Source organism: Takifugu rubripes, chromosome 6 (genome assembly GCF_901000725.2).
Source record: "Takifugu rubripes chromosome 6, fTakRub1.2, whole genome shotgun sequence".
Classification (NCBI taxonomy): domain Eukaryota; kingdom Metazoa; phylum Chordata; class Actinopteri; order Tetraodontiformes; family Tetraodontidae; genus Takifugu; species Takifugu rubripes.
In genome coordinates this window covers 4,693,561-4,717,300 of record NC_042290.1, presented here as the reverse complement: position 1 = coordinate 4,717,300, position 23,740 = coordinate 4,693,561, and the positions used below count along the sequence as shown (strand labels likewise).

The 23,740-nt window shown below is 45.0% G+C and overlaps 1 protein-coding gene across 2 annotated transcripts in view; it reads left to right on the top strand.

Annotated features, from left to right (window-relative positions):
- LOC101070809 (astrotactin-2) overlaps positions 1-23,740 on the top strand; it is a 152,946-nt gene that overhangs the window by 40,333 nt on the left and 88,873 nt on the right. The window contains exons 4-5 of one of the 2 annotated variants that reach the window (XM_029837360.1): positions 1,258-1,410; positions 15,264-15,416. In XM_029837360.1, coding sequence (XP_029693220.1) covers positions 1,258-1,410; positions 15,264-15,416 — 306 coding nt within the window. The remainder of the gene's footprint in view (positions 1-1,257; positions 1,411-15,263; positions 15,417-23,740) is intronic. The other variant, XM_029837361.1, reaches the window with a different exon arrangement.

Below are 23,740 nucleotides of genomic sequence, written 5' to 3'. Positions count from 1 at the left end.
CAGCGATCTTTCATGCCCACTGGTGTTTCTCGGTAAACCCACTCGCTGGCTCCGTGGCGGGCGCTACTGCCGTGAGGCGTTATGTAGCTTCATGCGTAAAGGTCAAGTGACAGAGGGCAACAGCGTGGTTGATTAGATGCTGACACGTGTCAGCGGGAAGCCGGATAACCACTGCTAAGCAAAGTAGGGGGTCCGGACACTAAGAGGGCAAAAAAAAAAAAAAAAGTCTTGCCATAATTGGCGCTTGAAAATTGTCTGCTCCAGAGATTTTTATGGAATTATAAGAGCTGTAACTCTGTAACAAATCCACTTAACGGTGGAGGATTTGTTGATATGCCAACCCACTGAGCCCCACCACAAAGTCAGACTTAAATAATTGAAGGGAGTTGACCGAGTCTGGACGGTGCCCGGGTTATTCAAGTCATTCTAAATAATGCAGGGATGACGTTTGAGGAAATGCCCTCTTGTCTCGGGAATATTTGCAATGCAACAAGGCTGTATTTGCACAAGCTGTGTGCTGAAGAGGTCTCAGGAACACCAAGCCCTGCTGACCCACATCAAACCAGAGTATTTGGTTTCATAGTACTCCGACTCAGTTCGTGTCTGAAATCACAACTGCTGTGTATCAGAGCAAGTCATCATATCTGGTATCTTCCACATGTGTAAAGCTCCCCCTCCGAGCCGTAAGGTGGCAGAAACCTGATTTTTCCCAGCCAATCACAGGCCACATCTCAGACAGTCACGCGATCAGCTGTGGCCCAGAGTCTTTTGAAATATTAAGAAAAATGAATAAAGCTCCAGATTGAATAGCTTGACATCTTATTTTGCTCTTAAACTGGGGCTAGGTTACAGTAGGGGATGCACCTCAGACGCCAAGGAGCTGTTTCATGCACCACTTTCATTTTCTGCACTCTACAGCTGTAAATCCCTGAGACTTTCCAAGTCAAACATGCTGCTTTACTGCAGGATAAACAGAAGATCAACACAGCTGCAAGCAGAGGGCCACGATGCCTCGCGTCAAAATCCAAAGTCCCCTCGTGTCTGTCGATGTTTCAATTAAGGCGGCCTCGTTTAAAAAAGGAAGCATTGAGCGGCCAGTTCAAAGGATGGATGGAAGTTCATTTCTGCTCTACTCCCTGGAGGTGGAGGCAGATTGTTGGGATTAGACGACAAGAACCGCGACGAGAGAGGGCAGAGAGGTCAGAACCCGTGTAGCTTCTCTGTTTGACTAATCACCACATAATGCCATCATTGCAGGAGAGCAGAGAGGTGACTGCAGTCTCCAAATGGCCCCGAGGAAAGAGCAGAGCACACCGATCGTGAGCAATGACAAGCAGAATCCACACACAATAGACCTGTACCAACAGTGTAATTGGAAATCAGCCCTGAATACAACTTTATTAATGTCAGGTGAGCTGGCACAATGTTCTTTTTCCAGGCTGGCCTTCATTTCTGCCCTGCAATCTTTGAATAAAGCAGCAGCGGGCTGGAATTAACACAGGGTCCATCTCTGAGGGAAAATAGTCTCCAAACAGTCACAATTTATCCGTCTGTCCTTTAACCCAATTGAACCGGATTTAATAATCTTCTCCCCCTGGATTATGGCTCTTACACACTCAGCTTTTCCTCCTCAGATAACCAAACAAAGGATGCCCGTCAATTTCCATATTCAGCCCGATTACAGCAGCTCAGTGGTGCGGCCGGTGAATCGGCAACGAGACAACGTAAAGCGGAGTGATGAAAATCAGAAAGAAAGCAGGCGAAGCTCCGGATGGTGGACAGTCGCAGCTCCTGGTTCTCCTGCTTTATTTCCCCAGTCAGGTTAATTTTAGGCAATTCCAGAACATTTTGGCCACGTTTTCACATACTCGCACATCACTGCTGACAAAATGAGCATGCAGGAAGCATAAAAATATCAGATATGGAATAAAATATGGAAGAAGATGCCATTGCTGTGAAGGCGTGAACAGAAAGAGACTTCATCCCTTTTCCCGCAGCTATAAAACATTTAAATGTGGCCAGTTCCTTCAGTAGAAGAACTTTAAGAATTTTATTTTATTTTAATAAAACTGAAATCACTTTAATTCACATGGTGCTTTTAGCTTTTGTGGCAAAAAAAACCCTAATGTTTCAGCCACAGCCTGGTGAAATTAAACCCATTTAAAACAGATGTAACTATTAAAAAGCCCTTTCCATGTCACACACACACACACACACACACACAATGGAATGTGAGCTGCACATTCTGCACGGTGCTCTGAAAAGATTGAATCACGACCGCTAATGGAAAAAATAATCCAGGCAATATTTCCTCCTTCGGAGGTCCTTGCGCTGATCTAGGTGACTTACCACTGCCGGAACAAACACTCCGCAGGCCGGTTCTTACATTTCCGCACACAAACTCTGGCAACAACATTTAAAAATGTGCAATTTACATGGTGGAAAAAGCTGTTCTGTGACATGTGACGCAGCCAGAGATCCACCGGCCTGTGGAGCAGCGCGGCACGTCACGCCTGCCGCTTAAACCAACTGAAGACAGACGGAAAAAAGTGGCTCTGCCAGCAGAATGAATTCCCCGTAATCCTTGACAACAGAACCTTCGTATTTATATGTTAATGAAAAAATGCACACACTGCCTTATGTGCTTTATTAAAGATCAAACGACAGACGGGAACGAGCATTTTTCTTGAAGGCAGCAATTAAGTTGACAGAGGTAGGTGGTTAAAAGGCTCATTAAAGCACTTTTATGCAGCAGAATATAGAACTCAGGTTATTTGATTATACTATAAATTTGATTAGTTTACTTCTAATGTAAAGGACCCTAATTTTCCACTTAATTACAAAGGAAAAATCAAGTTCCTGCAATGTGAAGCCCAGAACATTCCGCTTATGTGACTGCTGCTGCCCCCTCCAGGGGAGATGGGAAACAGGACCGGGAAGGTTTTACGAACTGGACGCTAACGGTTCATTTCACGATGAATAATAGATTTCACGGTGGTCTTGTGTTTTCTCCCTCGAGACCAAACAAGTTTGTGGATCCGTCAACAGCGCCTCGGCAGACAGAACGTTGTTTAATTGGGCAGCGTAGCGTTGGACAGGCTGTCGCCGCGGTGCCGAGGGCCTCCTCGGTGGGGGTCGCAGCACCTCACGCAGGGTGAATATCAACACAAATCCTGTAGCTGTCCGTCTGTGATCAGTGACGCTTTTGCTTATTTCCCTTTCCTGCTTCTTTTAGTCTTTTTATATGAGGTAAAAAAGAGAAATAATGATGCTTTTAGCGTTGGAATATGGACCCCCATCCTGCCTCATCATTTTTATTATCCAGTGTAGAATAATGATACAGGACTAAAGGAAGTGTTTAAACACAGAAAACATAGATGCAGCCTTGCATTTGTCTGGCTGTTAAAGGCTCTACCACTCCACATGACCTGTGCCCCCTGAATTTTAAGCATTTCAGAAAAGATATTTCCATGCATGTAGTTGTTATTTGCCCTTGTTATTACAGCCTGCACTAGAATTCACACATACCACACGAAAAGTAGAAAAGTATGAAACAATATTATGTATATGAATGATCTGACTAGTTCAATTTGTGATTTAAGAGACTTTTACAGGAGCTTTTAGAGTCAAACCAGAGGTTAGGAGGATCCTACCAGTTTAGGAGTGGGAAACGTGACCTCTGGGGGCGTTCCAGTTGAAACGCCCGACTTGGAAGTGGGGAATTCCTGAATTCCCACTCCCGAGTACGACTGAAACGACTGTAGGTCATCATCCGCTCAATAGATACAATCCTGGATCCCAGAAAATAATCTGAGGCTTGATCATGGTAATGGCCTCGGAAGAAAGAGGGGAAAAAGACATTATTCCGTCACCCCCAACGCCGCTGTCATTACCGCGCTTATCTACTGTTTACTCGGCTCTAATTGAACTGAAGACTGGAGAGAAATAATCCTGTGTCAAGCTTCAGATGGCTAATGTGACATCATTGATGAGGCAAGGCCGCCAGCTTGGCACAATCAGACCAGCTCGCAGTAATGTTTTGATTAATACCCAATCAGGCCCATTATCCTTCTCAATGATAAATACACGGGGGTTAATTACAAAGACCGTGAAATCAGCAGAAGGCATTAAGGCTGCACGTCAGTGGGGGCAATTCTGTCGCCGGGGCTATCGTTCATAGGTGCATCCGTGTCGCGCCGAGGTCGCTTCACTTGGACGAACGCGAGGGAGAAATGTGCAAATGTCAAAACTGGTCAAATCAGAGAAAGAAACATGATTTATTCTAATAATTGATGATTGCTGGCAAGCAAGAGACGCCAGCGAATAAAAATCCCCTGATATGTGATTCACTCAGTCATCGTGGCGCATTAATTCCAGCTCACCGTGGATCGGCGCGCCTCACAAGCCGCCGCTTGAAGACTTTGGCTGCTTGTGAACGCGTGGCATCAATGTGCAGCCAGAGTCTTAATTGAGCTTGTAATATAACTTAAATAAACTTCTCCCAGGCCGACTTCGGAGAGAGCTAATGTGTCTAAATCGGAGAGAGACGGAACAACTTTTAAATAAGTTATCAGGCACAGAAGCTGGTGAATAATTACGTCTCTGTAATTCAATAAAGGAGAGAAAATGGGAATCAAATCATAAAAATAGAAGCGCAATTGCCAGTCCACGCTTAAATTTGATGTGAGTATGAAAAATAAATGGACGCGCCACCGTGACCTTTACTTCTGACCTGACGGCGTCATCCGTGGACTCATATCGGCCACGGATGCATGTTTGCTGGTTATAAATGCAAAAGCGTCCCAGATAAAGGCTAGAATCCAGCATATGGGCGCCTTGAATTACAGGAAATCTAGATCTCTGTCTAATTTACCACACCAGTGAATACATTTACATTCGTTTTGGGGCCCGCTCACCAGCAAATGAATGCATCGTTCCCTCACGGTGCCTTTGGTCAGTAGGTAATTGTAAGAAAAAAGAAGGAAAAAAAAAGCATTACTGGTGTAAATTAATGGGAAAGTTTCCGAGTGTGATGAAGTTTCTCAGTGTGTGATAAATTGGTCCCCTAACCTCATCATATTTGCTGAATGTCTTTTCCGCTTCATCTCACACGTGCGTTGCAAATGTTGCCCTCAAGGCTGCTGGGATGCAGAAATAATAACGTTTTAACAGAAGTTACACGCTTTCACCGGGTTGATGTCAAGGGACGAGAAACACGAGAAGCATTTCAAAAGCGTCCTACGTTCTTGATTACTTTATATTGTGGACCGTTCAACTCTTCAAGGACCAGCTGGAAAGTGTACATGAACATGACTTAGTCGAAATAAATCAACAGATCTGGTTGTCAGAGGCAAAAATGTATAGACGCTCAGATCAAAGCTTGGGCAGACGTCCAAACCTGCAGGTAACAGCCTGGAGTGTGTAAATGCAGCCCTGGAACCTCCAAGCTAGCTTCAAGTTAGCAAAGATTTAAATAAACAACACAAGACTCTCTGTATGCAAGGACAGAAGCCCTCTTGCTGCGGGGCTCTGTTTCCATGATTTCCATGATTCTGAGCTGCTGCAGCACAGGACCTCCTGATGGTCTGAGGGCTGAGCCTGTAGAACATCACGGAGCAGATGAGATGTGGTGGCCACTAAAGTAAACCTGGATCAGGACCTGAACCTGTCAAAGGGTTTTCCAGCTGGTGTCCAGCTGGGCCGTCTGGTGGAGGCTCCGCCATGACCTCCAATGACTTGTTGTCGACTTTTGTGAACAAAATGGTTCTTTTTTGGAGCCACAGCACATCTGCTATGTTGGGTTTTTTTCATGAAATGAGACAAAACAAGAGTGGAAAAGACAAACCGGGATCATATGCAGGTCATATCGAGGGTGCCAGCGGGGGGGTGAAAAGAAGGACGAGGTGATGAGGCACAGCTGGAGCATGAACAAGATCTAAGAGATTAAAGGAACTTCCAATTCAGGCAGAGAAACAGCACAGATGAGTCAAAAACACACAGCAAAACCATGACTGCACAGTAACTGCGAGTGGAACATGGGAATAATTCCCAACAAAATACTGATTTCCACATCACAGAGTTAGTTTGTTCCTGCACACTCACAGGCAGAGATCTTGTTTGATTGAAACTGGAAGTGAGAACACCTGATTATATTCCCGCCCATATTTTTGAGCAAACTAAATCTGAACGCCAGGTGCAGCGGTTCAAGAAAGACTGCTGGGAGTGAGATGTCGTACCGTCTGATGCAGCTTTGGTCGATTTGAAATAACCTCAAAGTTTTATGTAAACAAAAGAGTTTATAACTGATTGAGAGTTTATCCTGGGAAGGCTTCAGTAGTGGAACGACAGACAGTCGTTCACGTGGTTCCTGTGCTGGAAATAGTTTGCATGCCACTGTGGCATTGACACTCATGAAAAATGTAGGCTCGGAACGGTCGTGGCCGTGAATTCCTACCCTCCATCTTCTGCGCTGTCCCACCGAATACATTTTATTTCAGATATTCTCATAATTTGGAGCGTGTTCCTAAATTTTCCGACCTGATTTCCAGCCTGGTGGGACCAGCTCGGGGTCAAAGTGTGGCCTCCAGTGTTGGGCTGGCCGCAGCACAGGGGGACCCATGCATATTTCATCCTGGCCCCCGGCAAGAGAGATGTTTAAGAGAGGAAAAACCTGCAGAAAACGCCCTCTTTGCTTTCTCATAAGGCATTTAAATGCCGGCCTCTCTTGGCAGAGAGAAAAATGGAGTGCTGTCTATTTCCTTCTACCTCTGCAAGACAGATGGCTTCAGAGTTTCACTTTCCTTCTCCGCGACTCTCCTTTATTGTCATTTTTCTCTGCCGTATATTTACTCCTGGTTCTAGGTTATTGTTCTTTTCAGCGTGCAATCGTACTGTTGTCCCCATTTCTTTTGCCTCGAATTTATGGATCTCATTCCCGACATAATCACCTTTCTCTTTCTGCGCCATCCATTGTTTACCCATCTCTCATTTCTCCGGCTGTCTCGCTCCGCTGCGCTTTCGACTCTTCCCCCGCTCGTCGAACAGCTCTTCTTCACCTGACACTTGTCTTGTTCCGTCAAACCTCTTCAAATTCCGGAGCCGCGTTGTCGGAGGGTTGCCAGAAACTCGCCTTCTGCTTTCAGCCATAAATCAACAAAGCAAATCGAGGAAAACCAGCTGATCTTTAAGTAGTTATTTTTATTATTTTGAGACAGGAGAAATTACGATAGCTGGTGTTTTCACCCGCATTCTTCTTGGAGGTTTGACAGTCATTTTTAATAGAGGCGTTTCTACTGGTAACTACGGGGGTAGGAATCTAACCCGGCCCTCTCAATGGCTGTGTCTCCAGCAAGGGGAAGGGATTCGATTGCCGTGGAATTGTTGTACGACAGTCTTGACTGTGACGCCGCCCAAGCTAAAAATCAGAGCAAAGAAAGCATCAGAGACGGAGGTGGATATGAGAGGAGCTGAGGCGGTGCTTGTGTGGTTCTAAATATGAACTAAACAGCACGTGTTGGTTTGTGAGACTTAGTTTCTGGGTTGTGTGTTCGTGTAAATGTTGGTAGAGGTCATGAATGAGGAGAAGGCTAGGCTAATGCTCCCCTTCTGCTCTGAGTTTAGCCAATCGGTGCCGAATAAACCTCAGGCTCCACCCAGCTCCCCATTCTTGGCCGATCTAGGTACCCTGGACAGGGAATCAGGTAGGCTCCATAAAAGATCCCCAATGGCCCTTTGGAGGAGGTTCCTATAGCGTTGTGACTCAACAGGCCCTGTAAAATTACCCTGGAATAGTGACATTCCTCACCAGGACCCCCCCATTCCTACCCTCCATCTTCTGCGCTGTCTTCTGCGCTGTCTTCTGCGATCCCTGCAGTGACCTCCAGAGGTCACTGCAGGGATCGGCGAAGATGTAGAAGAAACAAGGACCCACAGCAGGGAAACCGGACTCACATTTCAACCCCCAACTTTCCAAGCACACAAGTACAGACCAAAAGAAGCTGAAAACGGGAGCCAAAATAAAGATTTGGTTATTTTATGTCCAGGGAAAAACAGAATTCCTGCTGCTGCATTTTTTAGGTAAACAGTTGCTGTGTGTGGGATTGTTAGAGCACCAGTGCACAACACAACATTTCTAAAGAAACAGTCCAAGAATAAAGGATAAAAAGCCAGAGCAGAGAATGTTATATGATAAAAAGAAAGAAGAAGAAAGCATCCGTCTGTAAACAGGCTGCAAACAATGGATGTTGTGCATTAACCTGCCTTTGTTTGTGTTAAATTTAGCCAGGAATGAAGTCAAAGGCCTTCGTAACATCACCTCATATGTGTTAATAATAGCTGTATAATAGATATATTATTGGTGTTGTTGACAGACTTTTGTCACATTCTGATGAAGTGCTCAGCATCAACTAAACTAATTAGCCGAGCTCATCTAACCGAGCTGCTGCCAAAAAAGCTGTAAATTTCCAAAACGGCAGCATGGCACAAGCATCCCAATCCATCAGTTCTGGCTTGAATTAATGGCGGCAGCGATAATTTACTGGAATGCGTTCATGATTTTATTCATTAATTCCTTCAGAAAGCCTCAGTTTTTAGCATCTGTGCCGTGCGTGGGTCGGCACAACAGCTGGAGAGGTGTGACAAACGCAGCGCCTGGAAATAAATGCATCCAAATCGGATTTCTTGGGCTCTCCTTTCCAATATACCTGAAATTAAAACAGTCGGGGTTTTAAGGGTCCGAAGGATCTGCAGAAATATTCATTTATTTCCCTCGTGGCTCCATCTTCCTCCCATGAATGTGAATGTTGCCGGGCTGCCGGGAAGAGAATCTGAGCTCTGAACACACATGTGGGATGTTTTAAACCCTAAAGTGATGTCACAGCTTTCAACAGAGCTCATTAGTTCTAGATCCCTTACCAAAATAATCGATTCATATTTATCATTGTGTTAAATAGTGCATGTAATAATTCAGAATAATTTGTTAGGCTGCATTTGTTTTGAAACTTTAGAACAAAATAAACAGAAGAAAGTCCTTGTTTTTAGTGTTTACAAGCCTTGGAGGCAGGGCGGATCCCTTCAGGTCACTAATATTAACATAACTCTTTGCTCCAGGCAGTTTTCTACACTGGTTAAACACATAAGATGCTATTTTCCAATCACATCTGGCCGGTTTCATTTGTGAACCACCAAACTGTGACACCGAAAAACCCCATCTGGGCTCGGACTAGAAGACGGTTCCGCCAGTAGCCCCAGCTTTCAGATGAAGGTGAAAGCTTCCAAAGAGTGGACAAAAACCACCACTCCTCAATTTGTACCTTTGACGGCGGCCACATGTGAGTTGTGACGCTAATTAGCCGATGTTTCTCTTTTACGTGGTTTCATCGGTAACCTCCAGCGTTGAACGTCCGCGTCAGTAATCCATATTCATAATCTCCACTAAGATGTGAAGGTAAGATCGGAATTTATGAATCCATTAAAATAATTTCTGAAAGGAAAAAGAGGTTAGGCAAGTGCGCGGTTACACGTGAGCTTCTTCAGACTGTAGGACAGAAGGGGAAGAAACGTGTAGCTTCAGGTTATCAGCAGAGAATGTTAAGAAGCTAACCCCCCCCCAGCCTATCATAGTCTGTGGCAGATACCTAATGATGTTTCTCCATAATTGTGCACGGGTGCCAATTTAGCCTGTGGAAATAAGTGAACGGAAAAAGAAAATGCTGACAAGAGGGGTTGACAGATGGTGACAGCAGCTTTTAGAAGGAGTCGGCTTTGCTGGCCTGTCCTCCTGAAAGACTACCTCAAGGAGGGACTTTTAATATTTCACACAGAATGAGCTGGCCCACCTTCTGCCGCTGTAATAGTGTAGCGCAAAGCTAGCATCGGAAATGGAGCTTCAGCTCTCGTTCCTCCTCCTGTCCTCGCTTTTTTGACCCTACATTCTCGTCTCCATCACCAAATAGCCGGCGATCGTATTGACCGACTGCAAACTGCTGCATAACCTTTGTCGAGGAGCCCTGGAAATGTTTGCCTGCTCATTCCGCTAACTTTCATTTGACGGAGTCGGCCGTCTGAAGCCTAAGAGAGACGAGGGTCGAGCACCGTGGAAAGAGTCAAGGTCAAAGGTCTGCCTTTCTGAGAGACAGTGACTCCCTGAGGCAACATCAGCAATTTGCTAGCAATGGGCCCAGCCTGGTTCTGTTTGCTTTTGGGAGCAGCTTTTTATATATCAGTGGATTTTTGCTGACAGAACAGCCACTGCCCTTCTGGCGTGCAGCATCATTTTCTCTAAAGGCATCCACACACGGGGGTCACTGACTCAGGCTTTGTTTTACCATCCAGAAACATCCTTTTAGAAATGTCTGCTTTTGCAGATATTCTCCTAAATCTGTGACACATGCATATAAGCTGCCAAATATGTATCTAAGTCCGTCCCTTTGTGCCCGTTAATGGTGCAACTTGACTGGAGATCAGTTTTATTTGGCTTCAATTTGGGAAAAACAAAGCCCTCTTCATAAGAGGTCGATCATAGCCTTAATATTGTTAGTTTTGATGGACAGGTTCCTGTTTTAAAGTAATTTAGAGCATTGTGCAGGAAGGAAGTGCCAAGGAAAGGCATCACAGAATGAAGCATTCCTTAACCCAGCGGTTGCTATGACGTTTTATGGGTGATGTGTCACATAAAACCTCCAGCCGTGCACTCTTTATTTCTGAGAGAGGCCTTCCTTGAATGCTTTTTAGTAATTATTTAGCTGGAGGAGGCTCCAGAACATGATGCTGATGCCTCTTTACTGATTTCATCAAATGCTGCTGCGTTCCCAGAGGTCATCGAGGTCAGATCCCCTGCTTCTCCCAAGTGAGGTGATCTTCAGCCGTCTAAGCTGTTGATTGGGCCTCCCTCCGCCCCGATTATCTGCTCAAATCCCACTTTCAAACTGATATTTTCTCTGCTGAATTCAACCCAAACCTCCTTTCAATTATAGCATTTTACTCCGTTTCAGCCATGTATATTTTAATGCACAGCCGAGTGTCGGCAGAGGTGTGTTTATGGCCCAACGGCACGTGCTCGGCCTCTCTCATGCCCCTGGATCTGACGGGGGCACAGCCCCTACCACGGGGAGGGGGCAGCTAGCTGGATTGGTGCTGCGGTTTCCCTGACAGTGGGGAGATTTGTAATGCAATGGATTTTTGGTGTTTTCCCTAACCTAACCCTTCCCTGACACCTTATCAAACCCCTAATAGGACCCCTCAGCATACAGCAAAGGGCACAACGATCCACCTCTCTGGCTCCGTAAGGGTGTCCTCAAATGAGGTCTTGGGGGAGGTAGAAGGAAGAGCAGATAGGCTGTCGAGTAATTGGAGTGGACACTTCCCCAACATCCTGTTTATTCGACCGTGTTCGCGCGGAGGACTGCACGCTTTGGCGGCCATTTTGGTCTTCTGTGGGAGCGCGAAAACCTGGAAATGGGTTTGGACCACCGTGCCGCCGCGCAGCGATGAGGAACTTAAACGTTTGGCACAAAAAGAAAAGAGAGAAAAGAGGAGATTTAGAAAAACTGTTATTAGCAATCACACACACACACACACACACACACACACACACACTCGCGCATAAGCCTGCCATAAACACGCGCCAGGTCGAAGGGTGAAAACTGAGAAGGGTTATCATCCCATTCAGGTCTCTGTGAGACCACCGGCAGGGAGACGACTGGAGCAGAGCTGTGTTGACATCCAGAGCTTATGAGACGTTGTTAACACGCTCAACGCTGATAAGAGAGCCACTGCAGATAAGATGAAAAGAGGAAAATAAAGGCACCGGAGCCTCAGTCGACGTTTAACTCGGCACAGGAAGCACGGGAAAGGAATAATACATCTCCTGACTGAAACGATAAACTGGTAATAAAGCTAAAAAACGTGAAACGGCTCGTCTGTCGGATTCATGAGTCATGCAAATATCCTCCAGCTGTCGTGTCGTTTTCTACTTTTTGGTAAATACTCCCCCAAACTTCATATTTTATATATCCAACATCTGCTTATGTTTTCCAAAGGATTAGTGGTTCAGCGCTAACCTTGGAGATAGTTTTTCCAACTATCGTCATATTTAAAAAGTAAAGTTGAAGGCGAAATAAAAGATCAGAGCTGTATCTGCACCCCACAATGGCGCGCTGCCCTCGCCGACTCCTGCGTTTCGCCAGCAGCTTCGATGGGACGTGAGGACTTCTCGACAGAGTTCATTCGTGGTCGGGCTGTAGCCCACACTGCACCCTCCCACCCACCGCTAACCTCTCCCTCTAATGACACTTGCAGCGTTCCCACAACAGCAGCAAGTGCTGCTAGAAGGCAAAAATGGCGGCGGGACTTTATCCTTTAAACTGAGAGCGTTGACACAGCTCCCACAGCGTTATATCCTCTTACATTTGTTCCCTTTCACACCGGTATGCAAGCCATGATATCTTCATTCATTTATTTACATGCGTACAACTAGATTTTTTATTTTTTGGGCCTGATTATGTGTAATTGTGCTTCCTCTCCTCTCGCACATTCCAGGGAAATCAATCTGCTGCCATTTTGGATGGATGGTATGCAGCGTATTTACCCCGCAGTGCCTTTAATCACGCCGATTCTCGCTTCCTTAATAAGTCACATTTCTGGGGTCAAAAATATGTTTGCTTTTCATTAATAATAAAATGGACATATCCTTTCAGTCGTACTGAAGGATATAGATTGTGGACATCCCAATGCAACAGCATCATGTGCGCGTTAACGCAACTTTAAAAGGTTTGATCTCCCTCCAACGCACGCAGGTTAACGCAACCGCAGCTCCACCACGGCCACTGATGTCAATGGGTCAGGGAAAATGCATTATGGGATGCTGAGCCATCCCCCGGACTTGAAATGAAAGCAGTGCTTGGGCGGCGACTGCTGCCATTTCAGCCATACCACCAAATACGAAGAGACAGTTACAAAGTGAGAAGCAGCCCGTGTCATACACATGTTGTGTAAACTGTAAAGTACAAATGTGTATTACACTTCAGCAGCATTTCAGTACTGAACATTGTGCAATTCTGTGTATACGACTGATTTTGAGGGGCACAACTAGTGAGAAGTGCTAAAACAAGCATTGGGGCAGCCATCTTCAAACGGCGCCTCGGGGGTTGTGGGGATCCGCCGACATTCCGAGTAGGAAATCCAACCTCAAGAGGGCGCTTCAGTTGACACTTCTGAAAGTTGGGAATTCCAAACTCTGACTTTTGAATTCAAAAGGAAGGCAGCGCATACGTTGGTGTGTGTTCCTGCATCGTGCCTTTAATGCTGATGGTGACAATACTCACTCAGAGGACTCGAGCGCAGAGCTTTCAGGAAGTAACAGTCTTTATTCAGACTCAAAACGCCTCCAAGGAGGGATGAAACAAAAAAACCAACTAAACTAAAGAAATCCAAAAAAAGGGGCAAAGCCAAACAAAATACACTCTCTTACGAGGATCAGACAAACAAAGGTTCTGATAGTCTCAAAGATTCTCATGACAATGAAGGACAAGCTGGTGATCATGACGAGGGACCCGATACACTGGCACAGGACCAAGGGAGACGCAGACTATAAGCACATGGGGGGTAATGGGGGACGGCTGGAAACAATCAGGAATCAGGGAAGACAATTGGACTGGTGACACATAAGGAAAAGTAAGTGGCCTGAAACAAGAGGAGAGTTAAGGAAGTCACAAAACCAACATGGAGACAGGACAAAAAAGCCAACTTAACCCACAGGTGTGACAGATGGTGGTTCAGGAAATTTCTTGACGTCATTGAATGTCACATCAGTTTTCCCGTTTGTGTCCGTAGAAGGTCCGTGTGTACTCCACGGTGGGCAGGAGGAGATTAAGAGAAAACAAATAGCAATGTCCATCAGTCCCGGCTGTTGCTGTCTGGTTATCACTGTGATAACCAGCGGTTAAGCTCTGTGGATCCGAGCCCGGATAAAGCCGAAGCATAAATCGGTCTTTGTAGTGTCAGTGGATCTGTGTAGATAGAGGAGAACACCGACACGGACAGCTGCAGGTATAAGCCAACATCTCTCTCCCAAATATCATTGTGGTTTTGGCTGTCGGGGCCAGCAGCGGCGGGGGTTTAACCACAAGCGAATCAGAACAAATATGTATCTTTGCGAGGATAATATTTGGCCTGAGGCGATAACTGCTTTGGTATTATTAGACTTCTATTCCTGACATCAGAAACGATGTGTACTTTTATGCCTCCTCGTTTCCAACCTCTATCTCCCTCCTCCCCTCGGCTCCCGAGCGCTCATTGGCATGCGCGATGAGCCTCGAAGGGAGCGACACGTCACCATTATTTATGGGAAGAGGACACCTCAAAGCCGGGCTGACAGATCAAAAGATGTTGTTGATAGGTGGGGCCGCGGTGGTTGGGGTGATAAATGCTCCCTGTCGCCTGGGTATCGCTTTAGCCTCCCGCTGGAAGTTTGGCGACTCAGCAGAGTTTTTCCCCCCAGCAGGCTCTGATTTTGTTTTGTCCACCCAAGACTATTTTCTAAAACATATACTTAAAAATAAATCAGTACATAAATCAGACAACTGAGGAGCCTCTGCTGGGAAGATTGCATTTCCTGGTGACAACACCACCCCCTAGTGGCGAAAGTCCACGCCGTTGAGGAGTAAAACGTCCCACGTTAGCATACTAATAACATTTAAACAGCAGGGGTAATCGAGAAGCTAAGAAAATGGAACATGATTTCCAATTTCCCAGCATGCCAACGAGAACAATGGTGAACTACATTAACTCTTTATAGTTTGTTATTTTAACACAACTGCAGCAAGAGTCATTTCCACAGATCCAGACTGATGCGTTCGGATCCATTTTTTACTCCACCCGAACGCATCAGTTTGGATTGTGAGGTGGAGACGATCTCCTCCGTTCCCTCGGTTGTTTTGGGGCGATTTATCACGAAGATGGAAGCGCAGCCATCAGGGGAATGATTGGTAGCATCCCCGCAGAGATGGAGGAATACTGAATTGATCGTTTAAAGGGCAGAAAAGGGGAAAAGAACAAACAATTCAGAGCTTCTCTTTTGCATTGTCTGCCTGCGTTCCACTGTCTCAATGGGACAGCCTGGGGGATCATCCAATCTCTTTATCTTTCAGAGAGAGAGACAAAGAAAGAGAGAGAGAGAGAGAGAGCTTTTCTGTCGAGCGTCTGCTGCCGTCTGTAATGTTGTCGTGCCCCATCTGACATTTTTACTTTGCATCTCTCTTTCACAGCTATCGACCCACACGAGGAGTCAGTGGAGGATTTGATGCAGCGTTTCCAGGACAGTTTCCGCGCCCCCAACACGCCAACGGAGATCTCTCACTACGAGCACGTCATGCACAGCTCACTGACGGGCCGCCGGAGGGTCCCGGCTCACACCAGAGGTGAGCCCCAGTCCCATCGGAGGAGCGGCAGGGACGAGTATGCTTTATTAAAGCAACTCAAATGTTCTGTCATCTTTGTATCACAAGAGCGGAAACGTGTCACCGGGAGTGTAAAACGCCGCTCAGATTGAGAGATATGATGTCGGGGAATTGCCGAGCGGCCTTTAAAGACAATATTTCACACTTCATTTCCCAATTTCCTTCAAGGATTTGAGACCTAATATCCCGAGTTCCGTATGATGGAGAGCGTAACGGAGCATTTTGGATCAGAGGCCCGAGAATCGGCCGCCCGGCGCTGAGCACCTGTTCTCTCTCTCTCTCTCTCTCTCTCTCTCTCTCTATCTATCTATCTATCTATCTATCTATCTATCTATCTATCTATCTATCTATCTATCTATCTATCTATCTATCTATCTATCTATCTATCTATCTATCTATCTATCTATCTATCTATCTATCTATTGTTGTGAATCTTCTTCTGGTGGTTGCCGAGATGTGTTGATGAGGAAGGAAACTTCGCAGACACCGACTTGGTTATCAAAGATGTTTATTGGAGAGAACAGTCAGGCATCAATCGAACACTGCAGTTTGTCCGAGGGAGGTTCCGCGGTCCCGATGGTGAAGAACTCCGAGGTGTCTTCATCGTCACCTCCTTCTTATACAGTCGAGTAAACACATTCTTTACTGATGACCTCACACTGTACAATATGGCCAACCCAATGGTATAGCGTTCAGTTATTACCAAAAAAGGGAATACTTGAAGATGCTTCATGCGACACATCCTCATATGCAGAACAACCAGGGGCCCACAGGCTCCAGTGTCATCTTTTAGGAGCTCCTTTTACATAAAGGAGGAAGACACAGGACACACATGTGGAGCATGTCCTAATATGGTGCTTAGGCTGGGTGTTAAACACATTACGGCCTTACAGATGTAAAACCTGCATAGAACGGGTCAGATACTACATATTTCCCCCCTTCGAGACTACATAGTCTCGAAAAATAAAGAATAACCAAGTTTTAATAAAAGTGACGGTGACTAATTAAGTGGTATAGTTTGGAAAAGATTGATTAATTAAACATGAACAATATGTGAAATTTAGTGAAGTGCGAGAGTGAAAAACCCATCCGACAGACCTCTTTCAGTCTACAACCATCAAAACACTTTAGACGGGAAAATTCTCTCACGGTCCCTCTGTCGACGGCGACCACCTATGGTACTCCAATCCAATTTGCAAAAAGGTTATATTAGGGAAGAGTTTGGCAAACACATACAAGATACTCAGAAAAAAATCAAAAAATGTCCACGATCAGGCTGGTCGTCCCATCGGACCTTATCTTGGACCTTTCCCTGCCTAATGACCCCTTTCCCTATACCAAAACAAGGAAAAAACTGAGTTCTCATATCATCTGCCTACTGATGAAATCTCCCTAGTAACTTTATTAACACCAACTTCAAATATATGCATTAAACACATCAACAGTAATTTCGAATCTGTAGTTCACAGTCCCCTGATGAAGGATCTTCAATTGTTCCCCATCTTCATTCAGGGTCCTCCAGCGTCTTTCACAGTTCATTTTGAATTTCTGAGTCCATTCCAACATAGTTGTCACCCCAACGTAGCTCCCCAACTACTGTCCTAGAAACAGAAAACAGAGGTGCCAGTATCTTTGCAAAAAAACATTGGTTTCATTAGAGAGAATACAATACAAACATATCAAAACATGATTATCACGATTAAGTAACTTATGTAACCATTTCCCCCCTTTGTCACCGGAACTACAACGGAGGAAAGGAAAACATAAACACCGTTAAATGCAAAAAGTAACATAAGGATATGACTCGAAGGTCACACTAGATACTGAATTATTGATTATACTGGATATTTATCGGTTCGCCGCCGCCTGTGAAGCGGCTGGGATGAGAATCAGCACCTCCAAATCCGAGGCCATGGTTCTCAACCGGAAAAAGGTGGAGTGCCTTCTCCGGGTAAAGGAGGAGATCCTGCCCCAAGTGGAGGAGTTTAAGTACCTCGGGGTCTTGTTCACGAGTGGGGGAAGAATGGAGCGGGAGATCGACAGGCGGATCGGTGCGGCGTCCACAGTAATGCGGGCTCTGCACCGGTCCGTTGTGGTGAAGAGAGAGCTGAGCCGAAAGGCGAAGCTCTCGATTTACCGGTCGATCTTCGTTCCTACCCTCACCTATGGTCATGAGCTTTGGGTCATGACCGAAAGAACAAGATCCCGGGTACAAGCGGCTGAAATGAGCTTCCTCCGTAGGGTGGCTGGGCTCTCCCTTAGAGATAGGGTGAGAAGCTCTGCCATCCGGGAGGAGCTCGGAGTAGAGTCGCTGCTCCTCCGCGTTGAGAGGAGCCAGATGGGGTGGCTTGGGCATCTAGTCAGGATGCCCCCTGGACGCCTCCCTGGTGAGGTGTTCAGGGCATGTCCCTCCGGTAAGAGACCCCCGGGGAGACCCAGGACACGTTGGAGAGACTATGTCTCTCGACTGGCCTGGGAACGCCTGGGGATCCCTCCGGATGAGCTAGAGGAAGTAGCTGGGGAGAGGGAAGTCTGGGATTCTCTCCTTAGGCTGCTGCCCCCGCGACCCGACCCCGGATAAGCGGCAGAGAATGGATGGATGGATGGATGGATATTTATCAACCATCTCATCAGAAATGTCCTCCTCATCTGAATCAGCCAAAGCTTTGTCACTTAAGAGTGGCATCTGGACCTGGTCGGTAGGCATCACTACACCAATCCAACGCAATATCATCGCCTTGGCACAAGTTAATGACAAAGTACAAAAACAAAACATCACACTTAGTGACACTACGACAGCACTGAGAACCTGTACCAACATAGCTCCCATTGGACCAAATTTGTCCTGAAGCCAAGCCGTCGCTGAAGTTCCTGCGCTTTCAGAAGGACCAAACGCATCTCTTATCTTCTTCAAAGCGTCAATCACACTTGTTATGTTACCACCATTGTCTGGAATCAGAGTGTAACAAGCATCTCCTGTCAAGTTCAACGACACGCACAAACCTCCTTCTCTGGCCAAGATGTAATCTAGCGCCATGTCATGTTTCAACAACGTAAGTCTGTGACTCCTCTGAGTGTTTGAAAGATGTTCAAAGCCTTTTATGGTTTCATTAGCAAAACCCTGCAGAGTGTAAGTAATATTGCTGAGGTACTGGTGGAACAGATGTCACAGATGGAAATTGATACGATTGGCATGATGTTTGGTTTGATTGCATATGTGATGTCTGATCAGGTTGACTTTCCATCACTACTGCTTGCTTTTTCTCTTTGCGTTTGTTATCCACCAGCTGCAGTTGAGTAAGTTTTCTGAGAGTTTCATGATCTTGGTTTTTCAGCTCTTGCTCTTTTCTACGATATAGTTCAACCTGGTGAGCAATGTGATCAATGTAAACACTCTTAATCATGTTCCCAAGACCAACCACCTCTGCTATTTTACTACGCACCGGCAGTGGCAAACCCTTCTGAATTTTAGCTCGAATGATAGACTGCTCCATTTGATTAGCATCGGGATCATTGCCTGTGACATTACGCCAAGTTTGTAGAGCTCTTGAAACGTAGGCTCTCGGATTTTCTTGTTCACCCAATGGTTCAATGAGGATATTATCAGGATGTATGTTAGTTGGAAACGCGTCTTTCAGCGCCCCCCAAAACTGACCTCTGTGAGCAGAAAACAGTTCAGCATCATTTACTGCAGTTGCCATGAACCGAGGCATGCCAGCCTTCTGCAAAAGGTCTTCCATGGCAGACACACCAATGAGATTAGCTAGGAGCCTTTTAATGTCTCCAACAGCAGGTTGTGTTCCAATCAAAAGTTCCTCCAGTTTTGAAATCCAGGGGTGTGCCCCTTCCTGAAGGATAGGTAGCTTCTCTAACAAATCTGACATATCGGAATTCTGCCAAGGTTTATACTCAAAATTTTGACCACGAACAACAACAGGGAACATTTTGTTAGCAAAGCTGTCTTTCTTTGAACGCAAGGCGTAGTCAGAAGTGATCAGCCTTGAAAGCCTTCCCTTCTTTAACGACTTACGCCGTTTTTCCATATCTTCCACTTTTCTTTCTAGCATCTTTTGAGCTTCTGGAGATCCCGTCAAGCTAATGTCTAAACGACACTGTTCGATACCCCTTTCGAGATTTCTCAAAGCACGTTGTCTTTCCTCAGAGGAAGAACAATTGCCGTCTGAGTCTTCATCAGTGTCTGACCCTGAGCTGTCATCGGTCAGATCTTGACCAGACTTAGCTTTCTTTTTAGATTCATTACCCCTCTTTTCAGCTTTAGCCAACACACGCTTAATGGCGGGATCATAGCCACCTATGGCTTCATCCGTACCGCTCTCATCATCATCCTCCAGAAGCAGTGTGTTGTAAACATCATCTCGTGTTTTTCTTGATTTAGATTTTGGAGTTGTCGGATAAATGTGTATGACTGTTTTTGCCTTTCCCTTTTCAACAGTTTGGTTGTGATCATCTTTAATGTTGTACTTGCCTTTCTGGCTGAGTACGGGAAGTTGTGGATAGATGTCAGTGTATTCAGTTTCTGTCTCATACGGTGGAGGGGTTGTTACAGGAGCCGTATGAGAGAAAGGAGTGTTAATCTTTTCCACTAGCGCCGCTGTTTGTTTTGCGGTTCTTTCAATAATTTCTTTAGCTATTCTGTTTTTCTTTTTTGCAGCCAATCTCAACTTCTGTCCCTCCTGTTCAAAAAGTTGCAACATTGCGAGTTCAGTCTGTCTTTTTTCTACACGAGACTTCCCCCTTTTTCCTTTTTTCTCATTTGCTTTATAAGCGGTAACAAGTGTACAGATTGCTTGAATCACATCAGGGTTGAGGGTACCTTCAACCGGCCAAGGTTGTTCAATATCTGGCCAACGCTTGATCCATTTCTTTGAGGCCTCTGGTAGGCCTTTAATAAGGGGATTGTTTTTCTGCACCACCTCAATTGGGGTCATGCGTTTAACCGCTTTACTCTCCACTTTTGACATTTTGCTGTAGCAGTTGTCTTTGGAAAGTACGGTATATCAATTTCAAACCTTAATATGTAAATGCTTTGTTTATTTCACTTTAATGTTTAATTTAAATGCAAAACTATTAATTGTTTAACTGAAAAATACAAAAAGAAATAAATTCAATTAATATAGGAATCTAGAAATATAAAAACATGAAAGGAAACAGCAAAGCAGAATTATAGTAAAGAATTAATAAAGAAGAGTGTGTAAATAAAATTAAAAGGTTGAAGAAATTTATAAATTCCTTATAACTTTCAAACAAATCTGATCTGACTCTAAACCTGTCCAAATGATCTGCAAAACAATCGCTGTAAATGTTTGTCCAAACAATTATGTTGTGTGTACATATAAAATTTCACTGGCCTTAGTGCAAGACCGTTACGTCGCCACCAGCAGATCAATTCCTCCTCTCGTCTGTCCCTACTGGAGTCATGTTCAGGTGCATCAAAAGTGTAAAAAGGAAACAGAAAAAATTCAATAATTCATGAACTGTCAAAACTCCTTCAACAAAATAAAAAGTGCACAATTCTTGAACACTATCATAAATTGTCAACAAACTTCTAATTAATGTGTTATTATCATTGTTTTTATCAAATTATTGTTATTTTTAATGTTGGCATAATGTTGCATTTATGCCCCAGCATATCTCTTCTTAAATTCCAACACACATTAAACAATCAGACTCTGATCAATAAAGGAGAGAGAAAATGTGCACTCCATTTTCTTCTCCTGATGAAAGCTGTCACTTCAGAAAGTGAGAGAGGGTTGAGTGGGGAGGGACTCTCCGCATCACCCCTAGGGGGAGCCAACTAGCTCCACCCCTTGAAGTCGAGAACCACTTCCTGTTCACTTCCGATAGTCGGAGAGTGAACATCCGTTCTCGCCAGCTCCAAGCTAGCCACTGGTTGCAGGCCCAACACACAGCCACGGACTGTGAGCCACACCCTGAGATCCAAAGGACCCAAATCAACCAACAGCGAATATGAATAATTTTCAAAATCAATATAAGTAAAGTTCTTCAGAGATATTACACAAACATAGAAATCCGCAAGACCAACTTCTATATTTCTCAACTTTTCTTTGTTCACCACTACTTCAGCATATATGTATATGTGAGTGTGTGTGTGTGTGTGTGTGTGTGTGTGTATGTATGTGGACCTTGCGGTCCTGCTGGATCACACCCAGTTTCCTTGTCTCCGCACAGAATTATATGATATTCTTCACTACCAGGACCACCCTTAGGTCCTCCTCAAGCTTCAGATAAAATCTCAATCAATCTATCTGAGGTACAAAAAGATTTTTCCTTTATTTCTTAAAGTTTCAATCAATTACCCAATTTTTGACCACAACTATGGTAACATCCCCCAAAAGTCACTTCAAACAAGGAGAGAGAGAGAGAGAGAGACGAACAGAACACAGAATCAAATCATGCACACACAGGCCCCACACACACATACAATCTGTCCATGCAGATTTATACCTATTTAAGCATGCCCCGGCGCCGCTGCCGTAAACCACAGTTTGTTTCTCGCGACTGTCCGCACTAAATTTACCACCCTGAAAAGTGGGCCCCTGACCGTAAAAGAGTGTCTTCAAACGCACTCGTCAGCCACGTCAGAGAGGACACCCCCGACCCGGAGATAACCCCAGTTTTCCAATCACTCAAAAGAGAGAGACCGGCCTGTGTGCTCCGAAAGGAAACACAGGACTTAGGGCAAATGGTCCTGAACCCGCGGCTTTTTAACACTTTAACATCATTTCCTGGCCGTAACCCGACACATTCCTAGTGTCCACACGCTCAGTTGCCAATCCTGTACATAACACAGTGTACAGACCGAATAAAATAAATTCAGAATCAGCTGTCCTTTTTAGCTGAAATGAGCCGTGTAATAAACCTCATGGCCTGTCTCTCCTCCAGAGCCACTACTTCAGTCTTTCACAAAACATAAAACAAACGGTCAAATTGAAAAATTTAGAAGAAGTATTCCCCAACATCAACACAAAAATGTACATCCACACTAATTATCTTTACGGTGTGTCTAAATTACTCCCCAAAAGCTTAATTGAACCAACTATCACCCCAATGTGTGGAAGGTGTGCACTTTACTTGCCAGCTTGGAGCGGAAGTTGGTCCGAGGAGGCAGATGGAGAAGACGACAGCCACAACCGATCCTGTTCGTGACGCCAATTTTGTTGTGAATCTTCTTCTGGTGGTTGCCGAGATGTGTTGATGAGGAAGGAAACTTCGCAGACACCGACTTGGTTATCAAAGATGTTTATTGGAGAGAACAGTCAGGCATCAATCGAACACTGCAGTTTGTCCGAGGGAGGTTCCGCGGTCCCGATGGTGAAGAACTCCGAGGTGTCTTCATCGTCACCTCCTTCTTATACAGTCGAGTAAACACATTCTTTACTGATGACCTCACACTGTACAATATGGCCAACCCAATGGTATAGCGTTCAGTTATTACCAAAAAAGGGAATACTTGAAGATGCTTCATGCGACACATCCTCATATGCAGAACAACCAGGGGCCCACAGGCTCCAGTGTCATCTTTTAGGAGCTCCTTTTACATAAAGGAGGAAGACACAGGACACACATGTGGAGCATGTCCTAATATGGTGCTTAGGCTGGGTGTTAAACACATTACGGCCTTACAGATGTAAAACCTGCATAGAACGGGTCAGATACTACACTATCTATCTATCTATCTATCTATCTATCTATCATTACTATTGTCTTCCACCTTTTTTATTTTCCTTAGTTCTACCTCTTTCCTGATATGTCTCCTCTTCCTCCTCTTTTCCTCCACCACCCCATCTGTAATTATTTGTTCCTGCTCCTTCTCCACCTTCCCTAATTCCCTGTGCCCCCACCCTCCTTCCTTTCTAACAGCCTTCACCTTGCGCCGCATATTCTACCTCTGAGTTATAACTTTGCGATCCGAGATGTTCCTCTGGCCGCTCTAGAAGCAAATCACCCTTCCGAATTTAGTTCAATATCATGAAGGCTTTTTGAAGAAAAAAAGAGGCAAAAGAAGGAAGAAAACACAGCCTGTTAATAAAAATGAGAAACGCTTCAACATCTATTGAAAGAAGGGGGTTAAAAGAGAAGCACTTACATGAATTGAAAGCCTGACAGGTGCTCTTTAAAAAGTGCACAAGGCGACATCTAAAAGGAAAATGGATGACAGCTAGGAGCAGGTTTTTCTTTGTCATTTGTTCTGGTTGGTGGACTTTTAATGCTGTTTGAATTGGGCTCATTTGGTCTCAGCGCAC